Consider the following 13433-nt stretch of genomic DNA (forward strand, 5'->3'; position numbering starts at 1 on the left):
AAGTAAAGTGAAGGATTTTGCTCAGCTAAGAGGATCGGTCCTGTTGGAAGAATTTAAAACAGTCTTCCAGAAAATGTTGTTGTGTACCTCAATGAGCAAAATGTGGATTTGTTGTCTAAAGCTGTTCTCGCAGATGAGTTTGTGTTGACTGACGTGTGCCGATTGTAATTTTGCGCGACACTGGGGCTGCCCGGTCTCTCATTTTGGAAAGTGCATTTCCTTCTTCTAGTAACTCATTTTGTGGTGCTGATGGTCTCATGTGGGGCGTGAAAATTAGTGTGTTACGAGCTTTGCTGCACAGTTTTTCTACTGTCACCTCTCGTTTCGGACCCGGTAAAAGTTGGGGTGCACGCTCGCTTACCCGTGCAGCGGGTTACTATGATTCTGGGGAATGGAAACGTTTTCCCAATCCCTGAGGTAATTGAAAACCCCATCAATGATTCTGTTTTGGTTTCTGAACCAGCTGCTGATAGTCTGCCCTCGGTTTTTCCTGCCTGTCTTGTCAGGCGCGCCCACAAGCGCTAATATGGTGATGTTGACTTCTCTGACTCTTTTCTGTGTTCTGAAGCTGTTCCTGAGAAAGCTGAACTGCCTGTGGAAAAAAACAGAAAAATGTGAGTCTGATAGCCCGCTGCCTGCTATGCCTGACCTGCCTTTTGAGGTAAACAAAACAGATTTTGTCCATACGCAACAGAATGATCCAGCTCTGGCCAAATGTTTACTTGCCACAAATTCTAGCGATCAGAACCCATGTATTTACAGCTTTGAAAATGATGTGTTAATATGTAAATGGCATCCTCCTTCATCTAGTGAGCTAGGCTAAGAATGTATTTCAACAGTTAGTTCCAACCCCAAGTACTCGGCCTTGCACAGGACAGTTTCTCCGGACATTTAGGAATTAAAAGAACTTACCATTGTATTCTGCATCACTTTTTTTCTGGCCAGGGTTAAAGACTGATGCAAACAAGTACTGCTGTTCTTGCCACATTTGACAGGTCAGTGGAAAACCCAACCAGGTTATTCTTCCTGCTCCATTGCATCCAATCCCGGTTTTAGGGGAACCATTTGAGTACATAATCATTGATTGTTTAGGTCCACTTCCCAAAACGAAGTCAGGACATCGATACGTCTTGACTTTGATGTGCGCCGCCACACGCTTCCCCGAGGCTATTTCATTACGCACTCTCAAATTCAAATCTGCTGTCAGAGCCTAAGTGGACTTTTTCTCCACTTTCGGTTTGCCTAAATCTGTTCAAACACACCAAGGGTCTAACTTCATGTCTAAGATACTCGCTCAGGTCTTAAAATCGCTTGGCATAAAGCATCAAAAATCCAATGCGTATCATCCCGTATTACAGGGTGCGCTAGAGCGTTTTTCCACCAAACATTAAAAGCCGTGGCTACAACTGCGGTTGCCTCCACAAGTGTGTGAATGTGAGAGTGAATGAATAGTGGAATTGGAAAAAGCTTTGAGTGTATAGAAAAGCACTTTATAAATGCAATCTATCATCATTATTATTACAGTGATAAAGACTTCTGTTTGTCACCCCAGGAGACAAGTTTCCTCACGTGAAGAAAATATCCGAACATGCAGTTTGGGAGAAGATTTACAGTTTTAATGACAACAATGACAACTCCAACAATTATGACCTAGGTGTCGTCTACACATCTGTACCAGTGGCTAGGTACTCTCCTTTTTAAAAAGCCAAGAGACTTTCTTTCCACTTCCTCTATGTAAAGGTTGGCTACAGTAGGTGACGCCGGGGGAGCCTATGGCACATCCATGTTTGTGTCTGTAGAAACCCTCGTTATATTTGAAATATTGTGGAGGTAAGGCAGAGGTCTAACAGTGTGCAATTCTGTTCAGGGGTGAAGTTGGCTGTAGCAAGGTGTTTTGAAATGTTGTAAGTGGCTGAGTTCATGCTGCTAACAATGGGTCTCAGTGGAATACCTTCAAGCAGTATGTAATTTAATTACTTTTTTGCCATAGTAATCCCTTGCTTTACACTTTACTGGATTGCAGTACTGCCCATCTCTGGTAATGTCAGGTAATAAGTCAGTGCAGAGCTGAAGGAAAACTTTTAAAAAGGAAAGTAGCACAGCAAACTCTCCAAATACACATTCCCTGCTTTTATAGTGGTTACTGGAGCTTCTATTTGAAACTAGTTAATTAAGGACATTTTAAATTGAAAAGATCAGTCAAGGTTAAAAGAAATGATCTTAGCGAGTATCATATTTACAATGTGTGTTTTGTTTTTTTTATCGTATTCAGTCCTCCTCAGTGCCCAACATCAACACATCAAGAACGTTAGCACTCTCCAGAAACTAAAACCAGACCAAAAGATACAACATTTTACCTTTTAATGATGAGGTTCAATGGGCGGTTAAAATTGGCCTCATCTGGTCAGAATGCAAAATCGCAATCAATCTGTTGCTGTATATCACGATTTATTTCATTCTTATCAGTGAAAGCATACCATTCATTTAACTGTCTTAATCACATACTGTATCAGCCCATTGATGATCAGAAACGTCTTCTAATGTGTTTGTTTTTGTTACGAGTTCAAATATTGAGGGTGAGCACAAAAACTACAATGGTCCAGAAGAGCTTCGGTCAAACAATGAACACACGCGTGGGGAGATGAACACTGCATACCGACAGCATCGATCTCCGCCCAATGATACACAAGCAGTTGTTTTTATAACATCAGGGTATTATTTATGACGCCCCCTCATGCGTCAAAGCAGATGCAATACATGCATATGCAAATGTTCTGTTGATGACTTTTGACACATTTAAAAGGACATCTTCTCCGTCTTGAGGCCAGGTGCTTCTATTAATCTAACTCTCGCTTATCTCCTGGAACAAACTGTCCCTTAGGCAGACACAGTTTTGCAGTTACAAGCTTTTGCAAACTATTATTTGAACTCTTACCTAAATATGAGTCTAACTACTGTTTGTGTGTGTGTGTCTCGACCTCCAACGCACTCAGACTCACCCCGCCCGTTGATGCTTCTAACCTTTTACCAGACAGAAGCTCTCTGTGATAGGTGTAATAATCTTAACTAAGAACATGTGTAATCTACTGAATAAATGTTTTGATGAAATGATAATTAATGTAATGGTAATGATGATGGTTATGAATAGTAGCAGTAAAATATTTCCCTGATCTCCACATTTTCTACTGACTGCCACCCTGTCATGGTGCTGTGCTTGGAGACCAGCTGTTCTCCAGCAATCTTGAACAAAGACTCGGACGTTAATGTGTTTGTGGTGAGAAACTTTAATAGTTTATTATTACAGCGCAAAACCTGTGTAATACACACACAGTCACAGCTGTCATGTCTGAAAATACAAGTCATTGCAGAGCTGCAGGAAAACCTTTAAACATCCCAAAATATTTTACTTAACCCTTTAAAGCCAGTCAGAGCGGGCATGCTCCGTTTTGCATAACTATTTTTAAATCCCGGTAGCACTGCAACCATGTAAAATAGCGCAATATTTTTTTTGCATATGAAACCGGAGGAGTTGTACTTACATCTTATGCCATCAGCTTGTCCTATAGCTTTGCAAAAACTGCATAAAAAGCGCTTGCAGGAACAAAAACATAATATCCCAGAAACACGCTTTGCCGATCCGATCAGCTGTTCGTAACACTTCCTACGTTCATCAGCGCGAACTATTGCATATCCACCGTGACCTGCCCGAAACCAGAAGTGATGTCATTTTTTCGGAAATGTAGTTTGTTACCATCAGGCCCTTCTAAGCCTATACTGGTGTTTTTAAAAGTTATGTTTGACTTTATGACTTTCTGTGTCGTTTCTGGGATGCTTAGAATTCAAATTGTACTGCTGGAAATAGCATATGCATCAAAATAAACTATTTTTTTGCAAATCTGCATTATAATACTTATTTTCATTTTTCCTGCAGTATATAAAAATTGGCGTACTTCAAAAATAAAACTATGAAGACACTTAAAATAAATTTCCTGTGATGGGAAACTATTTTGTGCAACTTTTTTGTATTTACAGTTTTGAGGAATAAGCATCTTAAATTTCTCTAACTAGAAATATATGTTAACAAAAAAAAAGCGATTTTCATTTTTTTTGTAGTTTGATGCACTTTTTTTTGCAATTTATGTAATTACTATACACTCAATGCATACATATTATTAAAATCTGGGCTATAATGGTTGTATTGGTGTACAGTAACTTGAAATGCTCCCCAAAATGGCAGCATGTAGAAATATAAAGAAAAGCTCTGGCAGAATTGGTTCAATGGTAGGTCTTGAAGGGTTAAAAGCACTTTTAAAAACAACCACGAAGTGCTGCATAATAAGACAAAACATGTAAAATTCCAGGCCCAGCAGTAAAGATACAACAGCAAAGCTGACACTCCGAAGACACACCCCCTTTTATACTGGTTACTGGAGCTTCGGGGGGCAATGATGAGACAGTAGGATGAAGGTCCTCCATAAGGCAGAGTGCGTCCTCACTTTCCTGTTCAGAGACAAACATCAGCAATTTCAGCTCAGATCTGGTGACCTTTGACCTTCCCTAACACACACATGTATGTGCTCTGTGACTCAGCCGACACACGTCTTACCTTTTAGCTTCCTCCAAAGGAGCAGAACTCAAACCAGAACCAGGAGAACCACAGAAACCAGACCTGACATGATGGAGGCTGTGAGAGGAGGGCCAGAAGAGCGACGACGAGGAGAACGACGAGTGGTTGTGGTTGTAGTAGTAGTAGTAGTAGTAGTAGTAGTGGTAGTAGTGGTGGTAGTGGTAGTAGTGGTAGGTTTTACAGTAGGAGGAGGATCTGCGGGAGGATCTGCAGGAACAATGACAAAGATGGTTCAGTCAGTTTATTATCTGGTCAGCTCATCAGTTCCAGTAGTCTGTGGAAGCTTCCTCACTGATAGACAGAGCTGTCTGAATTCTTGAAAGACTAAAGAAAGGATCTTCAGGTTACACTGAGGATACACTGAGACTATCTGTCATGAAAGTCTTTATTTATGGACTTTATCAGGCACAGGATGAAGAGGAGTGCAGTGATGGTCGGGGCGTACCCATCTTCTTCTCTCATATTCATCTCAAGACCGCAGACAGAAATCAGCATTATAGAATAAACGAGTTAGATCAGGATCAACTGCAGGCGACTGGATCGAGGGATTCTGCCTATCCTGAGTCCTCTCCTATACTGTCCTCACACACATGACTGCAAGTCTACCTACAATACCAATGGACAGGTGTGTCAACTGTGGTGGGCCCGATCAGCAGAGGAGATGGTCTCATTCCAAACTGACTAGCTGCATCTTTCACAGCAGCAATGAGATGTACTTTTCTCTGTGGTTAAACCTTAGTGACTCACATTTGTGTGATTCATTCAAATGTTCTCCTCTTGAAAGAGAAACATGGGCCTGAAAAGAAACTAATGTTCACATCTGTCAGTCACAACCTGACACTGAGTCTCTTTAGTAAATCCAGCAGTGTTTTAAAGTCAAATAGAGGTTTTGTGCCACCACAGTGAAGATGGACTTCTTTGTTCCTTCTTTAATATTCCAACCTTTGTAATGATGGGATAATTTTCTCTGGCTGCTCTGTTTATGTGACCTGAATACATTAAGAGAACATGTATCGATAAAGTAAGATATAACCTACCACCTTACATTGATCTCTATGACATTTCTACTAAAGTCCAGGAAAAGAGGTTGAATAAGAAAGATCATTGCACTGACCTCTGACTGTCAGCCTGCTTTCATGAGTATTTGGATGATGCTCAGTGGAGCACGAGTAGAGACCTTCATCAGACTTCTGAACATTAGTGAGAGTCAACGTTCCTTCAAGATCAGATCCAATCAATTTCCCATCTTTATAGAAATAAGACTTCACCGGTTCACCATCTCTGGATTGACAGAGCAGAGTCACATTACTTCCTGTCCACACAGGAGATGAAGGGATGTCCAGGATCAGGGAACCAGCTGACCAACAGAGACACAAACAGAGTGATACAGAGACAGACTTCCACCAACACACAGAGTCATACAGACACAGCTGGAACATCTGTACCCGAAACAGTGATGTTGACTTCATCACTACGCTGTCCAGATGAGCTTTCACAGAAGTAAGCTCCATCAGAGGGGTTACGCAACTTGAGTTGACACAGAGAACTTTTAAGAACAAGGCCTTCAGCTGCTCCACATCTCTCAGTGCGTCCTCCTCTGGTCCTCTTCACTGTCCATCCATCAACTCTTTGTTCATCATCATCATCACAAGACAGAATCGCTAGAGCACCACGACTGAAGAACTGCTTTTGATCTGGATTTACACTCAGCGAGACTGAAGGGCAGACAGATACACAGACAGACTAAATGTATTTGTGTTCTTGTTGGAGTCTCACTGATGGTTTTCACTTCCATCGACTCACCTGCAGAAACAGTCAGTGCAGAGAGATGCAGCACACACACACCTGCAACAGGAGGACAGAGGTCACTGAAGGTCAGAGAAAGTGTGAGTGTGTACTACAGGGCTGGGGAACTCCAAGCTTCGAGACCTAGTGTCCTTCATGATTTAGACGTGTCCTTGATCTAACACAGCTGATTTAAATGGCTAAGTAACATCCTCAACATGTCTTGAAGTTCTCCAGAGGCCTGGTAATAAAATAATCATTAGAGTCAGGTGTGTTGACCCAGGGTGAGATATAAAACCTGCAGGCTCTCGAGACCTGGAGTTTGACACTCCTGGTATACGAGCTTCATTCTCTTATAGGGTGTGCAAAAAACTGTGTATAAATAATGCATGATTTATCAACAGAGGTGGGCATTACCAAAGTACAGATACTTTGTTACTGTGCTTAAGTGGTAAAAGTGGGCGGGGCAATAAGTCACAGTACTTCAGCATCTAGCTAGCCCTGCTGAAGAGGAGCGAGCATAAAGGGAGTAACGGTTAATTAATTTAAAGGTTCAGTTCCTGGAAAAATCGATGTTACAAGTTTTTCTTAAAGGAGCTAATTTTTATTTTCTTAAAATTCATTTCACAGTCTGTACTTTTTTACTTTTATTGAGTAAAGAAGTTTCTTCAGTGCTTCATCTTTTACTGGAGTATTTTCTAACACAGGTAAGAAAATACCTGGTGTTTGGATGGAGTGGTAGCGATGTACCATGGCGTACAAAGTTTGGGGCTCTGTCTGGACAAGTAAGGCAAGCAGTGCTTTAAACTAAATCTGATAAGACATGAGACGTAAAACAGACCATCATAAATCATTCCTCTCCTGTCATCACAGACAGCGCCATCATAAAGCTGCTCATCTCTTAGTGAACAGGCATGGTGACAGATTAGATTCCTCTTGGCTAACATGATAATGATGTCGAGGAAATATATACATATATATATATAAAATTTGAAAAAGCTGTTAATAACTCCTTTACTTTATAATTTGAATCATTATTGGTGATACAGCAGATAGAAGTGCGGAAGTGGGGGGTGGTCACTGCACAGAGCTTTCAGAGGATAGCTCTATCATTACAGACTGAGGAATAGCGGACCCAAGGCAGCATTGAGGGATCCCTGACACTGCTGGCTAAGGATAAACATTGATTTGGTAGAATTAAGTATCATAATGGCACTACACAAGCAACACAAGGGAGGCAAGGAGAAAAAACCTAAAGGCTAGGAAATCACAGAGTTGCAAAAATAACTAAGAACCATCAATTAAAAAACAAAAACCAGAACCACGACAAAGAATCTAGACCCAGCAGTCTTAGCCAATTATACGCCAGTATCCAACCTTCCTTTTATATCAAAGAGTAGTTGTCAAACAGCTAACAGATCATCTGTGGAGGAATGGCTTATTTGAAGAGTTTCAGTCAGGTTTGATCACAGCACAGAAACAGTGAAGGTTACTAATGATCTTATCTGATAGTGGACTCATGTCAGTGTTTTGAACAGGTTATAAAACAACAGTGTAAGAACAGTTTCATGGTGTAAGATGCCAGTTTTGACAAGTACAGACTAGTGGAGAGTCGTCTGGATTATCAGTGTAACGGTCTCATCCTTCTCTTTCTCTTTCTGTGTCCTTTATATTAGAAACTGTCAATCCCACCCCCGCATCACTCTGACTCGTATCATGAACAGGCTTGTGTCCACATGAACGTGCAGACTTTCCCCTTTGAAAAACAAAAAATAAAAAGTCTTTTTACATAAAATGCACAAAATCTATCTCCAGCACTGTCACGGAAAAGTGCTGATCAATAAAGCCTGTTAAACGGTAACAAAGCACATGTAGCATGAAGCCAAATAAAGGCACACAGCTCTGATGCATAAAGACTTTATAAAAAAGCAGAGTTTATGACAACCTTCTCTCTTTAAGAAGTTTTTCCAAACGCTGTGCTCACTGCTCTAAACGAGCATTTACATGTGGATGAGCTCAAAGTTTGCAGACTCTCTAACAGAGTTCAGAGTTATTAACACACACTCTGATCCAGGTTAGAAACCCAGAGGAACAAACCCCCTGTCCACCACACCTGCGTTATTTTAGAAACTTTCAAAAAGTTCAAGCAAAGAGAGGCTGAACACACATCCTGACACCCTGCCAGCATCTGTGTGTAAAGGAGACACATACACTGAAAAAGCAGCTCCTTCAGAGTGTGTGATGGATCAGAGGTTGGAAATTCTTCTTACCGTGCAGCAGGATCACAGAGAGCAGCCTCATTTTCATCCTCACAGTCCCGTTACAGAGCTCCTCACTGCCTCGGACCTCACGCTCCTCTCAGGAGACTCTCAACAGGAAGCTGTAGCACTCTGACAGGAGGCACCGCCACAATAAAAGCTGTCCTAGATACACACAGGTGAAAGTTAAGCAGTATCCAGCATCAGGCTCAGACAGCACAGGCCTCCCAAACACAGCCCACAGTGGATTAGTCTTCAAGTTTTCTTTCTGGACCTTGAGGTTGTGATTTGGCACAATATAAATAAAACTGGAGACAAAATTACTGACAGATTTATAGTGATGTGATCAAGATGGTTCAACATGAGCCGTTCTTAAACTTTGCTGGAAGAAAGTGAGGAGAGAAACAAAGAGCTTTGATTGGACAGTGAGTCAGAGCTCAAACTGGGAGAGGTCAGCATCAGCAGTGTTGGCCAAGTTACTTTCAAAAAGTAATTAGTTATACTTAGTAGTTACTTCTTTAACAAAGTAACTGAGTTTGTAACTGAGTTACAATATTACAATATTTAAAAATTAACTAATTACTAGAAAAAGTAACTATTACGTTACTTAGAAAACAGTGGGTAACTCAGGGTATAATCAGCCGTTTTTGACTGCTTTTGATGTGTCCTCTACATTTCACCTTTAAAAACTATTTACTTTGCCTTGTTCTGTATCATTCTTTTCAGCACAACCTCACATGTCTGAGTTTACTGTTATTTTTTTTCATTTTGACATACTGTATTAACACAACTGATCTAAAATCAGACAAAAACCCCCCATAAACTCTGAGTAGAAAAAAAGGTTGTTTTTTTACTGTAACAACCACAAACATGTTTAATTAATTATATTTTATTTTCAACTTCAAATATAAATCGTACATTTTAAAAACCTATGCACAAGGATTAAAGGATCAAAAGAAAATTAGAATTTGAAATCTACAATTTAGAGTTTAATGATTTAAAGTCACCAATAAATCAAGCAGCTAGTAAACATGAGCAGAATTCTTTAGAATGAGAATTGTCTTGAAGGAAATACAGGGTCTTTGCCTGGTTTCAGTAAGAGACTGATATTTGCAGAGTTCATATTTGGTGGTAGTCTACCATTTTCTTTGATTTCCTGCAACATCCTGTGAAAAACTGGTGCCAGAATTGTCCAGAATTCTTTGTAAAAATCTGTTGGAAAACCGTCTGGACCTGGAGCCTTATTATTGGGCATACTTATCAGAGCTTCCTGGAGTTCACCTGGCGTCAGTGGCGAATCCAGTTCCATTGCTTGGGTGTCTAATAATTCTGGAAGAGTTATGTTGAAGAGAAATTGATCAATTTCGCTTTTAGATGGGTTTATTTGTGGTGTATATGAAGTTTCATAGAAATCCCTAAAAATTTTGTTTATTTTTTTAGGATCATATATTGTGTTCCCAGATTAATCTTTAACAGCACATATAGTTGTTTTTTCTTTATTGGTTTTTAACTGGTTAGCAAGAAATTGTCCAGATTTGTTACCGTGTTCATAATTTTGCAGGCGACGTCTTTGTACTAAGAATTTAGTCTTTTTATTAATAATTTCATTTAATTCTAGTTTTGTCTTGCGTATTTTGTTTAATATTTCTTGATCTTGGTGTGACACATAGGCTTTTTCTAAGGATTTGATGTTTTTCTCTAGTTCCTGAATGTTTTTGTTTTCTTCTTTCTTATGTGATGAGAAATAGATTATTTTACCTCTCATCACGGCTTTCCCTGCTTCCCAGAGGACAGATGCTGATGTTCCAGGAATGTCATTAAAGCCTAAATATAGAGTCGACTCTTTTTTAAAGTATTTGATAAACTCTTTGTCTTTGAGCAGTGATGTATTAAATCTCCAGTTTTTTCTTGGTGTAGTATTAGTCATCTGTATTAGTGTTAAAGATACAGGAGCATGATCGCTGACAGCTATAGGGTGAATCTCAGTGTCTGAAATGTCGTTCAGCAGTGAGCTGCTGACCAGAAAATAATCCAGACGAGAGTAGGAGTGATGAACATGTGAAAAGAAAGAATATTCCTTACTGTTGGGGTGAAGGGAGCGCCATGCATCGCAAAGACCAAAGTCGCTCATATACTGTTTGATTATATTTGTGGACTGCCAGTTACGCTGAGTTCCTGCTGTATTGAGCCTATCCATGTCTTCATTTAGTCCAAGGTTGAGGTCACCGCCAAGAATGAGTGTGCCATCTAAGTGTTCAGAGAGTGCACTGAAAAACCGTGGAAGAATGAGGGATCATCAACATTTGGACCATATATACTTACAATACCTTTTGGTTAAGTATAGATAGTTTGACGATTAGGAATCTGCCCTCTGGATCTATAACTGTATTGAGTACAGTGAAATTAATATTTTTATGTATTAGAATTGCTACTCCCCTTTGTCTAGAATTATAACAGGCTGAGAACACATTAGGAAACTCAGGTGTTTTTAGTTCATTCGAACCTGTGACAGGTCTGTGGGTTTCTTGTAATAAAACAACGTCTGCTTGTAATGTTTTAAGTTGGTTAAGTATTTTTAACCTTTTTTCCCTAGAGCCAGCTCCATGCACATTCCATGTGACAAATCTTATCATGTCCATAGTTGTGTGTTTGTGGCTAATGATGTACGCTGTGTGTCTCGCTTAGACGGGTGAGGAGAATGGAAACACCTTTTTTTTTTGTAAGTAAAGAGAAGAAAATGCGCGGCGAGAAGCTCCATAGGTCTGACTATGTGTGTGCATAATAACTAAAATGAGCAAATGTGTGCGTGTGTCCTATATCTGTGTGCGCTGTGTGGCTGTTGTAAGTGTGTTGCCTTTAAACGCATGTGTGTGTGTGATCGTGCAGAGTAAGCATGTAGAAATAGACAGTGTCTTGTGGATGGATAGGGAAACAGGTGATCGACGCAGTGATAGAAAAGAGAAGCAAATAAACCAAAGAGCAAGGTGAGAGACAAGAGAGAGAGAGGGAAAAAGAAATAAAAACGGAAACATTCCAATTAAAGCGTTGGCGGAGAGTTATGGTGACGTTATACTAAATTAGCAAACTGAAATTACATAGTTAAGCAAAAGTTAATACAAGAGAGTGTGAGTGAAGAGAATAGTGTAGTCAAAGGAGCTTGCAAAGAAAAGCGTCTGGACTTCTTTAAGTTACTTGAAGATGTTTCACCTCTCATCCGAGAAGCTTCTTCAGTTCTAAGGTCAAATGGTGGAGAGTCCCAGATATAAACCTAGTGGGAGTGACCCCCCACAGAGGGACAAAAGGACCCCCTGATGATCCTCTAATCGCCTGAGCCAAGGTGTGAAACTGGGTGTGGGTCCCAATCAGCCAGAGTTTCGGGTGTGTTCATTGTGAAACCTGGCCCCACCTTATCATGTGATTTCCTGAGGTCAGATGGCCCAGGATGTGAGTGGGCGTTAAGGCGTCTGGGAAGGGATCTCAAAACTGGATTATAGATGGCAGAGAGTTGGTGTCATAAACCCCGCCTCTGTTCAAAGATGGTCGCTCACAGTGGACATAGATGGCTTCTTTCACTCCTCTTTCAAACCATCTGTCCTCTCTGTCCAAAATGTGAACATTGGCATCCTCAAAGAGTGTCCTTTATCCTTAAGATGCAGATGGACTGCTGAGTCTTGTCCTGTGGAGGTGGCTCTTCTGTGTTGTGCCATGCGCTTGTGAAGTGGCTGTTTGGTCTCTCCAATGTAGAGGTCTGAGCATTCCTCGCTGCACTGTACAGCAAACACCACGTTTGTTGCGCTAATTTGACATGGGATTCTGCCTTTTCCAAGTGCTTTTAGACATTAAATTAGGAACATTTTTACGTGATCAAACAATGAAATTACCTATAAACAAGGTCACTGAATGTGGAAATATGAATCATAATACGTAAATGTACAGAAATATACAGTTAAAAATTGGTTTAAATAACAATTGATTGATTGTGCCCCAGGCTGTGCTCCGGCTCATCAGCCTACATTCTTGCTCTCGGGCTAGGCTTTGTAACACTGGGGACCAGCCGCATCCTATTTCTGAAAATGTCTGCCAGTGCCGAAAACAAGTATGACTTCCTCCCAGCATCTGTAAATCTGCTTGCCGAGGCTCTTAAACTGCACTTTTGTCTGGTCATGTCAGTCAGGGTCATAGTCCAAGGTTGCCATGGTTACACAGGCCTGAGGCACATCGCCATTCTGAAGCTGGTTGGCACACAGTTGCCAGATATGGGCGTAGTCTTGGAGCTCTATCCTATCAATGGGAGTGCTACAGTGGAGCGTGAAGGGCTCTCAGCTACCCTCGTGAAGGACATGAGAAACTACTTCCAAATCAGCCAAGAATACTTCTCCATGTTGCTGGTGGGGAAGGACGGCAATGTTAAGTGCTGGTACCCCTCACCCATGTGGTCCATGGCCATTATCTATGACCTGGTAGACTCTATGCAACTCTGCAGACAGGAGATGGCCATCCAGCAGTGGCTTGGCATGCGCTGCCCTGAAGACGGAATATGGTGGCTATGGTTACCATCATCATGGATACGAACACGGTTATCAGGATGGCTATCACCAGGGGTATGGTTACTAACAGGTGTGTGCTTTCCAATGATGCACACTGGCCTGCAGCTGGTCCTTGGTAATACCTTCCTTTGGCCCAAAACCTTTGTGTGTCTTTCCCATCTCCCCCACGCAGTTGGCAACAGAGGACGACGATGTGGTGTGGGGGGGGGGAAAGCA

At 41.0% G+C, this 13433-nt stretch overlaps 2 protein-coding genes, 1 long non-coding RNA gene and 1 pseudogene across 3 annotated transcripts in view; 2 read left to right on the top strand and 2 right to left on the bottom strand.

Moving 5' to 3' along the window:
* The window catches only part of LOC120740807, a 46047-nt gene extending 39288 nt beyond the window's left edge, over positions 1-6759 (top strand). The window contains exon 3 of the long non-coding RNA XR_005697503.1: positions 6485-6759. This is a non-coding gene — a long non-coding RNA (uncharacterized LOC120740807). The remainder of the gene's footprint in view (positions 1-6484) is intronic.
* The window catches only part of LOC120740759, a 288808-nt gene that overhangs the window by 83477 nt on the left and 191898 nt on the right, over positions 1-13433 (bottom strand). The window lies entirely within an intron of this gene.
* LOC120740791 (bromodomain-containing protein DDB_G0270170-like) lies at positions 4312-8780 on the bottom strand. The gene is made up of 6 exons (XM_040043278.1): positions 8683-8780; positions 6431-6472; positions 6073-6342; positions 5742-5984; positions 4607-4834; positions 4312-4500 (listed from the first exon to the last, which is right to left on the bottom strand). Exons 1-5 carry the CDS (start codon positions 8717-8719, stop codon positions 4635-4637), a joined length of 792 nt encoding a protein of 263 aa, XP_039899212.1. The 5' UTR covers positions 8720-8780; the 3' UTR covers positions 4312-4500; positions 4607-4634.
* On the top strand, positions 12654-13366 carry LOC120740794 (annotated as a pseudogene).

The sequence above is a fragment of the Simochromis diagramma genome, unplaced genomic scaffold (assembly GCF_900408965.1).
Source record: "Simochromis diagramma unplaced genomic scaffold, fSimDia1.1 OVJJ01000768.1, whole genome shotgun sequence".
In the NCBI taxonomy this organism is placed as follows: domain Eukaryota; kingdom Metazoa; phylum Chordata; class Actinopteri; order Cichliformes; family Cichlidae; genus Simochromis; species Simochromis diagramma.

Bases quoted from the DNA above. Each gene is read 5' to 3' on its own strand.
- LOC120740791 (XM_040043278.1), bottom strand. From the start codon at position 8,719: ATGAAAATGAGGCTGCTCTCTGTGATCCTGCTGCACG. The intron at 6,343-6,430 runs GTGAGTCGATGG...TCTGCCCTTCAG, and splicing joins TGCACTGACTGTTTCTGCAG to TCTCGCTGAGTGTAAATCCA. The intron at 4,835-5,741 runs GTCAGTGCAATG...TTGTTCCTGCAG, and splicing joins AAGCAGGCTGACAGTCAGAG to ATCCTCCCGCAGATCCTCCT.